The sequence below is a fragment of the Nesoenas mayeri genome, assembly GCF_963082525.1.
Source record: "Nesoenas mayeri genome assembly, chromosome: Z".
In the NCBI taxonomy this organism is placed as follows: Eukaryota; Metazoa; Chordata; class Aves; order Columbiformes; family Columbidae; genus Nesoenas; species Nesoenas mayeri.
Genome location: NC_137542.1, coordinates 43,174,462 through 43,194,179, shown reverse-complemented (window position 1 = coordinate 43,194,179; position 19,718 = coordinate 43,174,462). Strand labels below are relative to the sequence as shown.

General features: G+C 39.6%; 1 protein-coding gene across 2 annotated transcripts in view; it reads left to right on the top strand.

The window, feature by feature from the left end:
- MCC (MCC regulator of WNT signaling pathway) overlaps nt 1-19,718 on the top strand; it is a gene marked incomplete at both ends in the record, with an annotated part of 199,321 nt that overhangs the window by 44,302 nt on the left and 135,301 nt on the right. The window contains one exon of one of the 2 annotated variants that reach the window (XM_080362880.1): nt 2,195-2,251. The exons of the other annotated variant lie outside the window; for it this stretch is intronic. Coding sequence (XP_080219006.1) covers nt 2,195-2,251 — 57 coding nt within the window. Of the gene's footprint in view, nt 1-2,194; nt 2,252-19,718 lie in introns of those variants that run through there. 2 annotated transcript variants of the gene reach the window in all.

Below are 19,718 nucleotides of genomic sequence, written 5' to 3'. Positions count from 1 at the left end.
ATAGCTTGGAAAAGATAAAAAATTCCTATATGTGCTGTGTCAGCTGCAGGAATTTTTGAACCGAAAATGGTTGGTTTGTTTGTTTGTTTGTTTCCTCAGGTGTGAGAAACGAGGTAAATCATTACACAGCACCTTTGTTCCTGCGTATAAACATTTTAATGCACGGGAAATCAGTGCACCACACGGCGGTGCATGTGCTACTCCATCCCTCCCCAGGGGAGGGTCAGCAGGGGGGTCTGCCCGGGGCTGGGGGACGTGTCTGAGACCGGAGCCGGCCGCCAGCAGAGAGCAGTGCAGCCCCGCCACCGGCCTGCGGGGCCCTAAATGGAAAACGTGTGTGTGCAACAAAGCGGACGAGCAGGGAGGAATGCGCAGAGAAGCACTAACGTGGCGACAGAACTGTGTGTAAAGGTGCGACAGGGAGGATGCTCCCAAGGAGGAAGGTAATGAGGAATGGAGGCAATGCAAGGTGGGCATTAAAAGAGAAGGGAACTCCAAAACCACAGGTTACTAAAAAGCAAACTGGAGGATGGGAAAAATACAGAAAATAGAAAGGAAAGGCTAGAAAATAGACCTGGAGGACAAAAGTAAAAAGTTTTGTAAAGAGACTGTGGCATTCCCCTTCCCCCCTGAGCCAGAGGAGATCTGCAGTTCCTGATGTTGGGCATGGAGGAAGGACAAGGACCCAGAAAGTGCCAATGCTTTTTAGTGATGTAGAGCGATATTTATATATGTGTGTTCATCTCAATTCTTGTTTTTAATGCACTTCATTTATTGGCATTTGGATGAGTTATCCTTATGTCTGTGTATTGATTTTAATCTCCGATTAGGAGAGAAAAATAAAAATCACAAGATGATTTTTGAAATGTTGCTCTTGGAAAACATTGTTTTCTGTGTAAACGTTTTTGTGGGAGTGCAAGAACTGTGCCCTAGCTTGTACAGCATTTATTCCTGTTTCTCCTGGTGGTTTTCTGAACTCATTTGACACATCAGTAATACATTGTATTAAGGTAATCAGGTACATATCAGCTGCAGAGTCTGGTATTTGCTACTTGTAACTCCAAAAGAACATAATGATTCAGCATCACAAAGTGTGTGTGGCTTTCACTATACTTTAGGGGATGGAGGGAAGGGGGAGGTTTGTCAGTTCTTGCAGTGAGTGCAGCATGTGCACAAATCCAGCTTGTTAAGGATTTTTCTAGAACATTAGTTGATTGTTGAAAGCAAATGCTTTTTTTCTCCCTTTCTTCCAGTAGCATCTCCCCAAAGTCTCTGTAAAATGTCAGGGTGTTACACAGAATCTGCAGCTTTCTAATGGTGCTTTTGGGCTTATTGTGACCTTTTGAAATCTTTACAGCCCACACGCCATGAAGTCCCCCAACTTTCCTTACTTAATTGCAGATGGGAATAGGGAAATGGGAATCCAGTTTATTGTTATCCAGGTGGCATTTCCTGTTACTTAGCTTTATAGTTTTGTGTGTAGTGATTAGTATGCAGAAAGCTGGAAAGATGCCTGCAATTCCAAAATGAACTCTCTGTAGCTTGCTCCCTCCCACTTGCACTATCCTTTTAGTACCGCCCCTTCCATGCACCCTTTAGCCAGCAGCAAGACAGCTGTGTTTGATCATAAACCACTTAAACTCCAGGCTCACTGGCAGGGGAAACTTTAGCGTGAAGTGCAGCATTGGTTTGTCTCGGGGAGAGGAGCTTTCTTCTCTTTTCTCTGTGCCCGAACACTGAGGACTGTAGCAGCACTCTCCTTTTAATTCCTCTGTGAACTTACGTGAAGCTCATTAAATTTTTCTAAGTACATTACGCAGCACTGGGAGATGTCCTTAAACAGAGTTGTGGAAGAGAGCAGCATTAAACAGACAGCAGAGAAGAAGCACGCCTTGCAGATGGACTAAGACAGCCCTGGGATCCTGGCAAGCAGTTCCTTCCCTGCGTTCTCCGAGCACTTCTTGGTATTAACAAGTCTCTCACAGCAATGGATTGTCTGTGAAGTCAACACGGGTTTGGCTCTTTGAGAAGATCTTGCATCATTAATTTAAACTATTGATGTGGGGTAAAAATGGCTGTCTAGAGCAAAATGTGTAAGACGGAAAAATTTTTGAGAAGAAAGTATTGAATCAGTTGAAAAAAGCTTCTAAGCATTAAAATCTGCAGAAATCATCAAGCCTTGAGAAGTCTAATCATGAATTCTGGAGTTGCTATGAAATATGGAAACGACTCCCCTGCAGAGCTGAGTGAGGTAAGCAGTTTCAGTGCCCTTCTTTATGCTTTAAAAAGAAACGCTCCCCTTTTGGGTTTTCAGTCTGCAAGCAATGCAATTAAAAATTAATAGAATGCGTGTCTTGCTATAACTTGCTGTGCCAGTCAGGAAATGACCTGAATGACTTGCTGCTTTACTCTGAACAAGTGGTGAAAAGCAAATAATTGTAATTATGTGGAGACTTTTTTTTTTTTTTTCTGTTATCCTGCAGCAGAGATTCCCTGGCTTCCCAACATTCATCTTTGCAGTAGGTGAAATATGGAGATCTCAGCTGAGATTAAGCAGATGGTGACTAATTTAGGAGGGAATTGGGGTGAGTGGAAGATGACAAGTATTTCTTGGTAGGACACTGCAACACTGGCAGAAGTTGTGTGTGTTTGTTTGTATTTAGCCAAGGTGATGTTTCTTTAGGTTAGATGAATTAGGTTAGTTTCCTTCCTTGCCTGAAAGAAAACAAGCTATGGAAAACTTTCTGCTTTTGCATTTGAAGCCATAAAAGCTGTTACTTCTTACAGTTGTGGGTGTGTTTGGTTTTTGTATAACACAATTGTGTGGGGTTTTTTAATAAATTTGAAAGAAAAGCCATATCAGATTTTATGCAAATGCTGAATAAATGTGTTACAAGTGGCATATTTTGGCAGTTACTGAAATGTCTTAGATATGTTATCCTTATGAGCTTTACTGAGAACTGCTAATTTAGTTATGCTAAGAAATTCCAAGCATTTGATTAAGGTCATGTTGTAAAAAATGGAATCTGCGGTTTGTATTGTCCCAGTTTAACTGAAATGCTTTTCTTTCCCTTTTACCCATTTCTTTGCTACACTTTTTACTGTAATATATCCTTTGTTTACTTTATATATTTGTTTGGTTTTTAGTTGTTTGGGGTTTTTTTGTTTGTTTTTTTTCTTTTTTTTCTTAGGAATGTTAGATAGGGTATACTTGGCAGAATGAGAGAGTTAATTTATGGAATTAATTGCACACAGAAAGGAGAAGCTGACGTTTATAGTGGGAAATAAATCAGTAGACTAGTGAAGAGAACAACAGTGTAGGGTGAAGCAGAGTATATGTGTGAGATCTAAGAAAGTGCAGTACCCTGCCATGAAGGAGGAACAGTAGGTTTGTGACTGGGCAGTTCTTGTGACAGGCGTTTCGTGCGTTCCTCCCCTTTAAGTACAAAAGAGGTCAGTTTCATCTAATCTGTGTTACTTTTTCAAATGAATGGTTAGAAACTGTGTAGCTGCAATGCAGCATAAATGGAGTTCATAAAATCGACATAAAAGCCAAGGTTACTTTCGGTAGGAGTCTGCCACAGTGTTTGTGGCTACAGTTGTATTGATGGCCTGATGATCACTGTTCTCTGTCCCCACAACACATAATTTTCAAGGCTGTTCAGGATCATATAAAACATGGAGTGTCACTAAGACTTGATACTTGGTTCATTATTTGGAGCAGGCAGTATTTACTGGTAGCACTGGTACCTTGAAATATTATGTATTCAAGTTCACACATCCACCAAGTTGTAAGTTGTACTTTTGTTGTAAAAAATACCTTTTTTTTCTGATGTTTTAACAAGGGAAGTATTGAAAGCAGTCTGTGACTGTGCACTGTGTAGCATTTTTGTTTGGTTTGGGGTTTTTTTGGTCTGTTTTTTTCCAGCAAGCTTACTTTAATACTTAATTTACATTTGTACTCTGGTGCTACAGGTAAGTTAGAAATAGGCCTCTTTCTGACTTCAGACATACCAGGGATGATCTTACCCTTGTAACTTTCCCGAGCTGCTAATCATAATTTCTTTGCTGCTAGTCTTCATCTTCATACATTGAGCAGCTTGCGTGACTGTGTGCTTTAGCCTGTGTCTCTCAAAAGGCAGGATCAGCTTCAGCATTGGTCTTGGATAAAACAGTGTGTTTTGAATTAAACATGGAGGCCTTACAGAAGCATCATATTCCATCTCCCATAGGGGAAAAGATGCATAAGTACTCTGAGATGCAGTTAGTTGCTCTCCTCTAATTTCTGTTACTGAACCAACTCCCTCTAATTTGTATACTCAAATTAGGCCTTTTCCTATTGGTGACTGGTACTGTTTGCTGTAATTGAAGACAGAAAAGTAAAGGCTGTATATTTGGTTTATAAATGTTTCACACCTCTTCGTCATGCTTTTCCCTTTTCCCTTCCTTTCTGGACGTATCTTCTGTATGCCATGTTTATTTTTGATCAATGAAATACAGTAGCATTGTGTTCACCTAAACAATGGAAGAATTTTGAACTGGCTACAGTGGGAATTTGATTAAATGACTCCTTTCTTAGAGTGTTTTCACTTGCACCTTTATCTCTACAGTCAGCTCAGATTTTCACTTTACACTGCGCTGCTACCAGTGTATATGTCTGAATGGCAGATATGACAACAGACCAAGAAAGAATATGATTCACTTGATGGACAGTGGGTTTCGATGTAGGTGCTTTGAACTCTTATCTCAGTCCACAGAGCTCTAGGCATGAAACTACTGTTATTAAAATAAACAGGAACATTACAAAGCCCTGAAGATATAGTAAATGCATTCTTGAATGGATGCATTAGACAAAATAGAAAGTGAATTTATTGCAACTCATTCAGTTTGTATTGAAACTTTCTTCTTGACATCCCTCTTTGGGAAATGGGCAAAAATTAAGGCATACATTTTTTTTCAAGACACAGTGTGATTGCAGAAACTTGTGTGGGGTTGGTGTTTGCTATTCCTAAACTCTCATCCAAGTAAACAGAGATCTTGATAGTCTTTTATTTACTCCTGCTGCCCACATCCAAAGGTCATGCAGAAAGCAGAAAAAAGAGTCTGATTTCCATTATAGGTCAGTCAGACTTCACAAAACCCATGTGCTATGGTTCCCTAGCTCCAGAGTTCAAGCTGTTGTTTATTGATACATGTTACCCCATTTATTCTTTTTTTTTTCTCCCCTCAACTTTCTTTTTCTTCTGTCCAAAGAAAGAAAGATCAGCCAATGTGCTGTTTGTGTGGTAGATTCAGTGTGCTGTATCTGCAGAGCGGTAGAAGCAGCATTGTTCTTACATAGCAAGGTTTGCTTGGTGGTGGTCTTAATTTAGGGGTTTTTTTAATATATAATACATAAAGAGATGCAAATCTAAAAAAATGTAGAATTCACAGATGGCTGTTGCTGTACTCTGTGAGAATGTACGGCAGCCTCTGGTACCTCTGTAAATAAGTAATAGTGTCCAGCCAAACACAGTTCAACTTACAAAACGAGCCTTTGCCTGTCAATATTGTGGCTCAACATGATTTGCAGAGTTTGCATTTTAAGGCTTCATCAAGGAAGGATGTGATTTGTATGCAATACATGACACCCGAATTAGGTAAGTGCTCCTTGGATGCCTTCAATTTTTAGTCATACAGTATTGTAAACCTTTAACGTAATCACAAGGCATATTTTTAAAGCCATCATTGTGAACGCTACTGAAAACATGTATAGGTAAATAGTTTGGTGCACAGAAATGGCAATTACACACTGTTTTTACATAGTTAAATATGAACATTTATCACAGAATTTATACGCTTTGTAGATATTAATTCATTTTTTTCTGCAGAAAGAGGTGTTCATGTTCATCTAGAAGGAGCTGGGTTGTCTAATCTATATTTGCTGCTTCTTCTTCCAAATTCAAAGACACTGCTTTTGACTCAGCAAGTCCCTGAGCCTCAGGTGGCTTTAAGCCTCAGCATTCCGGGGAACTATCGCTACATACGAGCTCATTCTTATATGTGGCCCTGGCCACCCACAGCTGAGATGGTGTGCTAGGGCAGGGAGATCTGTGGTCCGACCTAGTACACCTAATGGGTTAAGTGCAGTCAGCAGTTATGCCCATGCCTAATTCTGGGACAGTTTAAATTAGTAGTGTAGGAACATGAAAGAAATATAAATACTGAGCTTAATGATATTTTTCTCTGTTGTATGTTTAAATTAAATCCTTGGATTAAGACCCAAATTATGTTCTCAGATATAATTTTCATTAAAGTGAGCGTTATGAATTTGCTGATTGTAAGAATGTGCCTAAGAGACTTTGTTGTGGCATAAGGGCTTGTATTATAGTATTGCAATACATTCAGCACTTTAGGTGCAGATGATTTGCATAATATGATTGTTTATTGTGTTCTTTAAGCACTTGCTGTATAAGCTGGTGGTGTATAACTTCTAAAAAGGATATATTATTTACTGCACAGCAAAATTAGAAGATACCATGCTGCTTTCATGCATCCTTTATACCTCCTCCTTCTCTCTTTTTGCTTGGAAGTCAAGTGCTTTGAATGTGAATGTTGTGGCTTGCAGCATTAGATACAGCTACATATTCTTTAACCCTTTACATTGACTGGAATGAACAGATGGGTTATTTGTCTTGGAAAAACTAGTAACTTTTTTTTAATTTTAACAACGGAGTATTTAGAATTTTGGGGAGGGGAAGGAAAGATAGGATTTGAAGTATGTGTTTGTGTAGGAAGCAGAATACTAAGAGTTTCACCAAAATCTTGTCTGTAATAGCAGATGTGAATTAGTAAAGAGAGGGCCACATTTGAAAGGCTTAAATTGTGGGGTGTTTTGGTAATTTTACAGTAGGACAATGTCACACTTTCTTTTAAGATTTGTGTTCCACTGCTGCTCCACTTAGAAATTACTCCTTGAGGAAAAAAATATGCAGAAGAAGAATTACAGAAATAAAGGGGCTGCGTGACTTGAAGTTGTATACATGAGGCCAGTGAGTAAGTCTGAGGGGAGCTGCGGGGTGAGGTGGGTAACCAGCAGAAGAGCGGGGTATTAGGCTAAGCCTCCCTTGCAAGGTGGCAATCCCCACCCTGAGGTGCTTTCCCATGTGTGTCTCTGTTCTTTTGGAACAAGCGTTAGCTTGTGCTCACACTGTACATACGTGTGAGGAAATAGCACAAATGGAATGGGGAGCAGGTTTTGTATGCATTCAAGGCTCGGATTAAATCTCAAACACTTGTTTCATCTTTCTGGGTTTGGGAGTCTTCTCATTAAGATAATCAGAAAGTAAATGTCACCCTAATATAACATCTGCTCCCTGGATGGTCTCTAGCCACGTAACAAGCATGCCAGCATACTCCCAGTATTTCTGAGCAGATACACAACATTTCCTACTGCAGTTCCAATCTCTGCAACTGGAGATGACCTTGGCCATCAGTGTCAAAGGTATATGCAGCTTCTAATGTAGAAGAGTATACTGTGTCTTGCCACTGGAGAAGGTATATGTTTTCCCTGATCAGGAGATGTTTTAGGAAGCCTAATAAATCCTTATTGTTAATCTTTTAAAATATTGCAGCCTTGCAATAAAACAGAACGGAATGTGGTTATCAAATAATACATGGCGTGTTTTTAAATTATTTTAATGTTGAAAAAGTTGTGTAACTCATGTATTTGGTAACAGTAGACAAACAAAAAAGCTGAACAGTGTTTGTGAAGTGCTCAAGTCTTAGAAAAGTGAGCACAGCAACCCAGTATGCTTAGATCAAAGTATCTTAAAGAGAAACTTTCTTAAACGGATTCTGGTGGAGATCTGGAAAAAGCTTTCATCTGTTGGTAGCAATAACAGCTGTACCTGTAGCCTTGTAAGAATGTTCTCAGCTTTATTGTTTCAGAAGTGCTGAGTTAGAGTTTGCAAATCTTCTTTGGGTGAACCCTTTCCTTTTTTCCTGGATCAAATCAGCTTTGCGAAGTACTAGTCAACCTTGCACACCTGGCATTTTCCCATACTGTTGTCTTGAGGGGTGTTGAGGTGGTAAATATGAAATATAATTACAGAATTTAAAGGGTTATTGTGTGTCTCAGTTACACTGATGTGTCTGTCCTAATTTAAATAAAATATTTAAATGGGAAACTTGAATGGACTTGCCCCTGGATAGCGTTTGCACTAGTGTTTGCTAATGTTTGCAAAGACAGAAGCATCTATACTGTGTGTGTGTATGAAGAGAGGCAGAGAGAGGGGCTTAATAATGGGATTGGACAGCTATGGCAGGGTATACTGAGGTGTTTTTGTTCTGGAGCTCTGAGCAGTTTGATGTATATTCGAAAAGGAAGTGAGTCCTTGTCACTTCTGTTTTTTTCTTCATACTTAAGTTTTATTCTCTTTATGACATTGTATAGTATTTGTAGTTGCAGGTTTTACTTGCTCTGGGACTTCCTGCTTCCTTAATAGCACGGAAAAGCCTATTTGAGCTTTTCTGTTATATTTAGTAATAAAATACAAGCTTACGTAGTATGTCGGGAAATGTGATGATCTCTGAATTCAAAGATTCTTCATGATGGAAGGACAGAGGTTTGGTGTGGGATCGTGGTGATGGTAAAGATAGTGTTTGGACACTGGTGACAGTCTGCATTAGTCAGTCTCATGTCAGGAACACTGAGTGAACCCTCTGCATGAATTATGTATGTTTTCTGAAGATACAGATTTATGCCATCTCTAATGAATAGAAATATTTGTTAAAACTCTGAAAATAGGCTTACATATTCCAACTCAGTTGTTGTAATTGCACAACAAAAATTGTCATTGAAATTAAAATATTGCTAGGAATCTTTTCAGTCCTGCCAAATTTAAAGAAATACAGAAAGAAGTAGTTTTTTTCTGTATGCTTAGATACATACCACCTATGTATACATTTTTGTCCTAGATCTTAAAGTTGACTAGAGAGTATTGTCCTTTTTTTTTTTTTTTTAAGTTGAAAGTTTCTGAAAGGATGTAGTTGGTATCTAAAATTATAGAGAAAAAAGATGAATTGTTTTTATTTTCCCTCAGTTTTTCAGTATTACTGTTTGTGATTACTTTATATTTTTTTTCAGCTAAGACATTAAAGCAGCATCTTGGTTGAAGAGGGGTCTCAGTGGCAGAACAGAGATGACACCAGGGTTATGTGGGACGTGGGTTGTGTCTGTTTCATTTGACTTTGAGTAAATTCCTCTGCTTCTCTGTGCATCTTTTTTTTTTTCTCACCTGCCTTGACTGTAAAGTCCCCTAAACAAGGATTGTTTCTTACTGTTAGTATGATGAAGCTGTGATGGGACTGCTGGTCTTTATTTGAATCTCCATAATTAATAATTATTTCAACCATTTAAAGATCTCAATACATTTATAATGAAAAGTCAAATGTCAACAAAGACTTGTGGTAGAATTAAGAATCTGTCATTACAGATACATTATGTGAGCTGGAAGCAATCATGGTAACAGGTAACAGTTTCCACAGTGACATGAAGTCATCCACAGTGCACTTCTCCATTTCATGGTCTATATTTTTGTTTGGAGTGCTGCTCCGTGCTGGTGAACTGCTGCCTTGATCTGCACATCAAAAAGCTACTTCTCTCAGTGCAAGCCTGTATTACACAACCTATTTTAAAACAGTACGTATATAAATATTTAGCTTTAAGAGGTGAACCTGAAATTGAAGCAGAATACTTGTGGTGTTTAAGTTTGTGTTTATTTTTAAACATGACTTTGTTCAGATGTTTCTTTCTGCAATACCCAGATGTCTCTGTTTTAAATTTAGATATTTCTAAATACAGAGAAAAATGTGATCGGTGTGCGATGACTGAAGAATTACTTGCACTACTTACTATCTTAAGAGCTTTTTACTCTGTGTCATTGCTTGTTTGTGCTTGTGTTGTTCAACTATTTTCAGCTGCATGAGAAGGTATTGTAAAGAACAGCTAATTATTAGTGGCTGCTACCATAATAATAAACACAATGTTTGATATTAAAATATAGGACATTGAACAAAATAAAGTGGAAATAGTTTACTCTTGTTAAAATAGTAGGTTTGGTTTTGTGTGTTTAAATACGTATAGTCATTAAGGAAATTCAAAAATTTTGGTTGGCCTTCCCTTTTATTATAAAACTTTCTTAAAAATTTATATTGTAATGCAGTGACAGGGTTAATATTTTCAGGTGAAATTGACACTGACATCTACTAGTTTTGCTTCTTAATGTAGACTCCTGATGCATTCTGCCTTTGCAAGACTTTGACCATTGAAATTGCAGTCTTTCATAAGCTGAATTTCTTCGCAAAATTACCAGATGAAGTGCTATATTTGTTTCCACAATTGAAGCTAGTGAAACAAAGCTTCCTCATGTTAAAAATACAAGAACATCTGGTGATTCTTTCTGCTGCCACGCAAGTTTGTAATAGAAATTGGAATTTTCCAGAGTATTAGGATTTATGTGATTTTCCTTTTAACTGATCTTGTGAAGGTATTCAGGGAAGGAGGCAAAAATGTTTGCAAGTACTCAGTACAAGATTTGTCTAGGCCACTGCAGCTAAAGCTTCCGCAGTGAAGATTTACCTAAGTTTGCTTTATCTCAGAGGTCAGTAGAAGTCTACTACAGTTGGTCCCTGGGGTTTTGGGTTACGCTACCTTCCCTGTGACAGAGTGTGAAGATGTCTGCTATTTTCTGGCTCCAGACAATTTCCACTCTTACCCATCCAGTCCAGCATTGACAGCTTCTGAAGATCATGCTTTCTGATTAAAAGTTGTGAAGGTCAGGAGCTGTACTTGGAAATCAGGAAAAGGCACAAGGGAGAGTAGACTCTGTCTGGCAGGTATGAAGGAGGCTGGAAGGTGGGCTGGAAGGAGGAACTAGGACTTGAAGTGAGGAGGTGGCATAGGAGGATGGGGTAGCAGGAGTCACTGAGAGCGCTCCTTGGGCAGGAAGCTGAATGTGCTGCAAGGTCTCTGTGCTGGGAGAAGAGAATGGAGACCTGTGACTTTGGGGACAGAGGGTGGCTGAGCAGGGTGTGGGTGAGACCTGGCTGTGGGACATAGAACAAACAGTTGTGGAACAGAAGAGAATGGAGAAGAAGCCCAGAAGCGAGAGATTGGACCTTAATATACATGGGTATAGGAAATAAATGCAGGCCTCCCATCAGTGCAGAGGAAAAACATTGTGCAGGTGTAGTATCCGTTTTAATACATTAGTGCAAAGGCTTTGAATTATGTTTGTATTAACATTGCAAGTCCAGCACTTCCAAATTTCAGATGTTGGGGTTTGAGCGGTGGTGATGCTTCTTTTTTTAAACAAACTGGTTGGTTGTAGTATTGTTGTCTGCATGCTGAATTTTGTAAATTGCCATCACTACCCTTTGGAGAATTTTGAAAATGCTTCAGCAGGTGGTTGCTGGATTATATTGTAGATTACCAGGGTATCACTAGAATGTAATATATCACAAAGTAGAAATTTGCATCACGCTTATGGAAAATGGCCATCTGCTGATAACTGGAATGAGATCCTGTTTTCAAAGTAGGCCATTTATACATTTTAAAGCGTGAGGATCTTTCAGTGCTTGCTAGAATTGTAACAGCATCTCTGGTTTCTGATCTGTCAGAGCAACTTTTTGAAATGTTTCCAAAAGACTAACTTATTTAGTTGCAGTGATGGAATTAAAATTGTCAACACAGAACTATGATACATGGTTGTGATGACAGAGAAATACAAGATCATTGCTGTGCTATGTAATAAGTCCAAAATTATTTCAGTGCCCTTCTGAGCCATGTTTGCAGAGGTTTGGATGAAGCTAGTATTCCCACAAAACAGTGCAGGCACCTATCTTGCAAAGTCTATCCTTTGCAGACTGTAAGGCTAAATGTATCATTTGCGTGCATGCTGGTTTGACTGAAAATGAGTTCGTTTTCTTCATGCAGTTAGAAACCTTTCTTTTTTGTAGCTAACACAGTCATTATTTGGACTTAGTTTGAGAACAAGAGAGAAAAACATTAGCTCTTTCCTAGGGTGTTAATTGCTCTGGTCTGAGAGCCAAGGACATTCTGAGTACTCTGCCTACTGGTGTGAAACATTGAGGAAGGGGGGCAGGAGTGGGGCAGAGCTTGACTGACATCCAGACTTATCAATAAGAGTATTCCATCCCATTAACGTCATGCTTCATATTTAAGGAGAGATCTTCCAGTCTTCCTCTCTCTCTTGTGTTCTTTGCTCTTTTTGTTGGAGTTGGGGGAGTTCTGTTTGGGATGCTTAGTTCGGCTTTTTGCCACTTTGCAGAGGCCTTTGGGTCTTTCTGCCTTTTTTCCTTTTTTTCCTCTCTTCGGGATCAGCTATTGGGACCAGCTGCTGTTTCCTGGGATTGGCTGCTTGGTGTGGATGGAGTTTGTGAGGAATTTGCATTGAGTATCTTTTATTTTATATTCTATTTTATATATATATTTGCTAGTAGTGTATTAGTGTTCTGTTATTTTATTAAACTGTGTTTATCTCAATCCAGGTTTCTCGCTTCCCTTTCAATTCTCTCCCCTATTTGGAGGGGTGGAGAGAAGGGTGAGTGAGCAGCTATCGTGGTTTTATTGCTTGGTTAAACCACTACAGCTTGCAAAGACATTATGGTATCTGACTTTCATCTACAAGAGGCCAAGATAACCCCAGCCCAGACTGTTCTCATTTTCTATTAAGAACTATCCTTCATAGGGCTGAATGCATCTAGTTTAGTAATCTTTTGCACTTTGCATCCTATCTAAATTACACAGATTGCTTACTTTGAAACCATTTCCAGGTGTTAAGTAGTAGAATATAGCTTGTTGTTAACTGTAGTCGGGGTTGTTCCTACCGTTCTTGAAATTGCACCTCAGCGATATCATCCTTTCTTGAACTGCCTGGGCTAGAGCGTTCAGACAGGGTTTGCAGCCAAATGTAGAAACCAAAGTGGTTATTGTCATCTGCAGAAAAGACCAAGTACCCACTTAAGAATGGTGTGCTGAGGTCTGTCCTTTGCCGTTTCTAAATCTGCATGAGATAGTTCATTTTTCTGTCCTTTCATTTCTTATTCACTTTTGCTTGCATAACATAGTACAACATAATTTTTGCAAGTTATTGATGCTGCTGTCATCTGATTTACTGACTTTGGCAATTCTTTTTATTTAAACTGATTTGCAGACATACTTTCTTCCTGTTATTTAAACTCATGGTGGTCTACCTGTTCATCATCTGGTTCTTTCTCTTTACATATGGTGATCTGATTCCTGTAGGAGCAAATTATTCTCTCATGGTGCTTGGTATATGAGAAGTCCATGTTCTGTCAGGTATAACTGATCTGGTGGAAGGTCTGGCCCATGCTAAATAAGCATGCAGTTTCTTTCAATGAAATCAGTAGATAAATTAAATTTTTCAGGGAAAATTTATCTCTGCCTGTAGCATTATATGTCAGCTGCTGTGAATGATACCAGTATGGTAGCAGTGTTGAGGTGACTGCTACACGTGAAGGAAAAAAACTGTTGCAGTATTGCCTATGATGCTCTTCTGTCTTATGAGATGCTGGTTTTAAGAATGGACAGAATCTCTGTGTTTCTCCTCCTCTGATGATGGATATCTTCCCTGTGGTGCAAAGTAGAAGAAAGTGTATTGATTTGTAACAGTCAAACCATGATGGCATGGAGATCTCTAATAATTTAATTCCTCAGTGAGAGATCTCTGCAAAACACAGGGGTTTTTTCATGCTTTTTAAAATGTACGGATTCTGTCTCACATCCTGCAGGGCTGAATACCTGTGAACACCCATAATTATCTTCCTCTGTGCAACCAATGTGGTTGAATTTCAATACCTGCCCCTTCTGCAATGGAAATAAATATGCTAATTGCTGTTCATTAAAGTAGATTTTCTCCTTTCCTGTGTGAATTTCTTTAACTTCCTATATTTCTGTATTTTGTGTTATGCTAAATCTCTTTTTATGTCTTATTTAAACAGGTTTAAACCTAGTAATTTATGCCAGTGAGGTATAGGTGTCCCTAGAGCCAGGTGCCCAGGGCCATTTCCAGATGGCTGTTGAATATATCCAAGGATGGAGACTTTACAACCTCTCTGTGCAACCTGTGCCATGCTCAGTCACCATCACAGTGAAAAAGTGTTCCTTGATGTTCAGGGGGAACCTCCTGCATTTCAGTCTGTGCCCATTCCCCTTGGTCCTGTCACTGGACACCAATTGAAAGAGCCCAGCTCTGGCCTCTTCGCGCCCTTCCTTCAGGTACTTACGTACATTGATGAGATCCCACTGAACCTTTTCTTCTCCAGGCTGAAAAGTCCCAGATCTCTCAGCCTTTCCTCCTAGGAGAGATGCTCTAGTCATCATCTTGGTGGCCCTTTGTGGTACTCTGTCCAGTATGTCTGTGTTTCTCTTGGACAGAGGAACTCAGCACTGGACCCAACACTCCAGGTGTGGCCTCACCCATGCCAAGCAGAGCAGAAGGATCACCTCTCTCAACCTGCTAGCAAGACATTGTCTAATGCAGGCCAGAATACCATTAGCCTTCTCTGGGACAAGAACACATTGCTCATTTCCATTCAGCTTGGTGTTCACCAAGACACCAGGTCCTTTTCTGCCAATAGGCCTCCCAGCTGGGTGGCCCCAAGCCTATACTGGTGCCTGGGGTTGTTTCTCCCCCAGGTGCAGGACTTTATACTTCTCATTGTTGAATCTCATGAGGTTCCTGTAGTCCCATTTCACCATCCTATCCAGGTCCTTCTGAATGGCAGCACAACCCTCTGGTATATCAGCCTCTCCTCCCAGTTTGGTGTCATCTGCAAACTTGCCGAATGTGCACTCTCCTCCAGTATCTAGCTCATTAACGAACGTATGAAACAGTAGTGGATCCAGTAATGACCCCTGGGGTAATCCTCCAACTAGACTTCTTTCTACTGATAACTACTCCCTGGGCCTGGCCATTCAACTGGTTTTCAGTACACCTCACTGTTTGCTTATCGAGCTCATACATCAGGAGCTTCCTTAGATTAATCTCATGAGAGATGCTGTTAGAGGCATTCCTGAAGCCCAGGCAGACAATATCCACTCATGTCTTTTCATCTACCATGCCACTGTAGAAGCTGATCATGTTGTTCAAGCACGCCTTGCTCAGAGTGAAGCCATGCTGACAACTACTGATGATTTTTTTATCCTTAATGTGCCTGGAAATTATTTCCAGGAGCAGCTGCTCCATCAGCTTCATGGGGATTGAGGTGAGGCCGCCCAGCCTATCGTTCAACACCTGCTTCTTCTTGTACTTCTTAAAAATAGGAGTGACATTGGCTTTCCTTTAGTCTTTGGATGCTTTTCCCAGTCACCATGATTGATCAAAGATTATCAAAAGTGGCGTCATAATGACATCTGCTAACTCCCTCAGCACTTGTGGGTGCATCTCATCAGAGTGTGCACTTATGTGTGACCAATTGCTTAAGACTTTCTTGACCTGATCGTCTTCCACCAAGGGCACATCTTCCTTGCTCCAGCATTCCCCCCTGGTCCATGGAGCTTGGGATTCTGAAGGCTGGTCTTGCTAGTAAAGACCGAGGTACCTCAGCCTTTTCCATGTCCTGTGTCACCAGGTCCCCTGCCTCATTCAGCAGTTGGCCCATGTTTTCATCGGCCTTCCTTTTGTCACCCTTCTACTTACAGAAGCCCTTCTGGTCTTCGACATCCCTGGCCAGATTCAATTCCATTTGGACATTGGCTTTCTTAACCTCATCCCTGCATGCTTAGACAATGTCTCTGTATTGCTCCCGCATTACCTGCTTGTGCTTCCCCACTCCGTATGCCTCCTTTTTGCATTTGAGTTTTACCAGGATTTCCTTGTTCATCCATGCAGGCCTCCTGGCATTTTTGCATGAGTTCCTGCTCAGTGGGATGGACTTCTCTTGAACTTGGAGGAGGTGATTCTTGAATATTAACCAGCTTTCTTGGGCCTCTGTCTCTCCAGGACCTTATCCCATGGGACTTTTCCAATGAGATGTTTGAAGAAGGTGAAGTGTGCTCTCCTGAAGCCTAGGGTTGTGGTCTTGATCTTTGCCCTTCTCTCTCCTCTCAGGATCCTGAACTCTACCATCTTGTGTCATCAGAGTGATCAAATAATATTTCTGTAAGTGCATAAACTATTGTTGATGGCAAGTTTGAAGATGGCAGGTGCATAGTATATATTGGAACTAAAAAGAAAGAAACAAACCAAAAGCACTAGGGAACTTTCTGTGAATAAACAAAATATTCATGTGTGAGAACATTTAGTAAGTTAATTTTGTCAGAAACTTCTCTGCCTTGGAGTTGCAAGAGAGAGTAGCATCCTACCATGATTAATTCCTTACCAGAAATAGATATCATAAAATTGTTAGTTTATTTAAATGTTTCATTTCATTCTGCAGAACAGTATGATTAGGATATAATACATTTTGCATGGTTCTGCTGTAAAAAAATAAGCCAACTACTATAACAGATGACCTATACTGCTTACTGTTACTGTTTGTGCCCTTGCTGCTCGTTTTTAGAGGAAGTTATAGTGGCTTTTCATGGAAGAATTTTTCCTTCTAAGAGAACAAAGGAATAATTTTGCAGTTTTAGTTGTTACCAGATGTTGACATTTTATGTATGTTCTATCACCTATATTGCTGCCTTTGTAAGGATCTGAAAAAGAAATACTACAAAAACCACCGTAGGAAAGTTTGAATTTAGATTTTGTTTTTGAAATGCAGTAATGTGGGAGTTTCTAGTGATAATGAGTTTGCTGTTAATCCAGAATCCAGCTCAGTTTTTTCACCTAAATCAACTTTGAAATTAAACTTCCATTTCAAAGACATATTCATAGTGAATTCAATCTAAGAAGAATCTGAATAATTCCTGATGTGGATATAGGTGTCCTGCTTGTTTAGTACTGCATAGTACCAAGTTCCATGGAGATGACAGACCTATCTGGCATGTCTGATTGTCACTGTCAGCAACTAATGGGTCACCATTTTGGAGAAGCAGGAAATTCTACAGTAATCAAACTCCATACCTGCTCTGGGTAATTCACACTTTATAAACACAGCTCATAATGGATTGAAACAAAGTTGAAAACTGATAATCTGCTTCTCCTTTCCTATGGAAGGAACTGTCTCTTAACACCATTGTTGTGTCATGGCTACGTGACTGCTCAGTTTGGTACTTGGCACAACCAGGATGTAAGACCTCTGCAGGGTGGAAAAAGCAGAGGGCAGGAGTTGGGGGAGGAAGAGGCAGGTAGATAGCTGGAGGAAATGAACCTCAAGCTTATCATAAGATATTAAATGAGTTTCTAATTTGTGAACATTTGCCATTATTATCATAGAATTATAGAATGTCCTGAGTTGGAAGGGACCCACAAGGATCATTGCTGATACTCCTGTACCAGCATATGACAGCTCCACAGTTCACACCATGTGTCTGAGGGTGTGTCCAGTCTCTTCTTGAACACTGTCAGGCTTGAGGCTGTGACACCTCCCTGGGGAGCCTGTTCCAGTGCTCCACCACCCTCTGGGGGAAGAACCTTTTCCTAATGTCCAACCTAAACCTCCCTTGGCACATCTTCCTGCCATTCCCTTGGGTTCTGGTTGTTGTTTTGTGACTTAAAAGGGGCCTGACAACTGAGGTGGTGTTTTGTTTATAAATCTAACAGCAGAATCTTTTTCCCTACCTTTTGACTATTTAAACTCCATCTATGTGCATATATTTATGTGGTCTCTTTCATGTGTCATCATCGGAACTTAATGGCTTTTAGTGTGAAAAAAATTGCAAATGCACAACCAAGCAATATTAAGTTGCTGCAGAACAACACAATATCTATGCTAAAACATGCTGTGTATATGGGAAGTAATGATGTATTTTTTATAAAAAATAAAATATTCTCTACTTATAAGAAATTTAGATAAAGATATAAGAGGACAGTGAGGAATTCTATAACTATTTTTGAAAGGGTTTTTTAGCTATTTTGTGCCACTTGTGAATTTCCCCTTCCTTTCTTCTACAATTGAAAATGCATGATCAAAAACAGGTTAGCCATTGGAGTACGGAGAAAATGATGAATTTATGTGGTCATTTGGAATCAATAAAGTGATTCACAGTCCAGTTATAGTGCAGTTTTTCAGTAGTTTCTACTTTTTTTTTTTTTTTTTCCCCCCTCATCCAACTGAGCTGTATCTAAAGCTATGCTTTTTATTTAGTTGAATGGGAATTGTGAACTGTTGGTAACCTTAATTTATGTATCTGACTTACCCTGGAATGGTTAAAGGACTGAGTTGCCAAGGTTTAGTGGGTATTATTTAGGCCAAAGTGTAATACCCTGTATTTTGTAACAAAAAGGTAAATAAAACAACCGATAAAGTAGGCTTTGTGTTATACTGGAAATGCCAGTATTATACAGTACCATTGCAATGGCAGTGACACTTTGTACTTTATAGTGCATTTCATTTGAGGAGCTGAAATAAGCCTTACACCATTATTGATGTGATTCTGTCATTACAGTGTATGTGAACTTACTTTTCAATTTGTTAATAACAGTATGTTACACACTTTATCAGAAATCTTTTTAATCAAACTGATAATTCAATTCCAGTTGCCTGGCATGGTCTTGCAGAGAGGAGTGTGTCTTATTGCAGCATGGTTATGAAATTACACTTAAAAAAAACATTTATAGGAAAGGTTTTCAGAGGATTGTAATGGTAGGCTGAGTTGGGACAGTTTTACTCTTGAAGAATGATAGTGTTGCAGCTTTTAAGGAGATTTGATGGCATTTCTTGAAGAGATGTTTTGACTTAGTAACTTTGAGATAATAGATTAAATAAAAGGTGACCATGACATATAGGATTTTTAGACTATGGTGTCTCATATTTACATATTTAAAGATAAATTGTTTGCAAAACTGTTGGTGGTCCTTTTTCTCCTGCCTCATAATAGTTGAATTGAGTGCCTGGAGGCTCAATCAGCAGATGTTTATTGAATTTTACCGTTTGCCTCTGGGCAGGCTTTTCTGCTGCTCAGTTTTCAGTGCCCACAGCTCATTCTCTTCTGTCTTTCTTAGAGCTTTACTAAATGCTGTGTGTGTTCTCAGCTTTCACTGGCCCTTTCTTTCAGCCTTCTTGCAGTTTCTAATTTATTGTTGCTGCCCTCAATGCCTTTGTTTTCACATGTGCCCATCTCCCTCTTCCCTGCCTGTCTTTTTATTTATGTTACTCTCAAAGATCGTGCATGGTCCTCCAGAGCTCTCACTGACCGTTGTCAGTAAAGGGAAGAGGAATCCTGCCTCTTGCAGGGTTGGCTCTATAACAACTTGGAGAAAGGAGACAATTCTGTTCACATAATGGCACGTTTCTGCCCTGTGATTAATTAGCATGATGTTACAGCAAATTAATAGTCACAATAAAACCAGTGTAATGAGTAAATACAATGAGCAATGGTGCTAAGACTAGCACACACATGGGCAGGGTAATCCTAGGTGGTATCAGTCCAGCCATAATAAATGTGCTGTGCGTTGTCTCAAAACCACTCCTGGTTGTGGACCCATAGATTTAGAGTTTCTGAGGATCACACAGTACTTAAAATCCTAACAATAAAAGTAAGATTTCTGGAGAAATCGTGGTTAATTGTGGTTTTGCCTTACGACTTG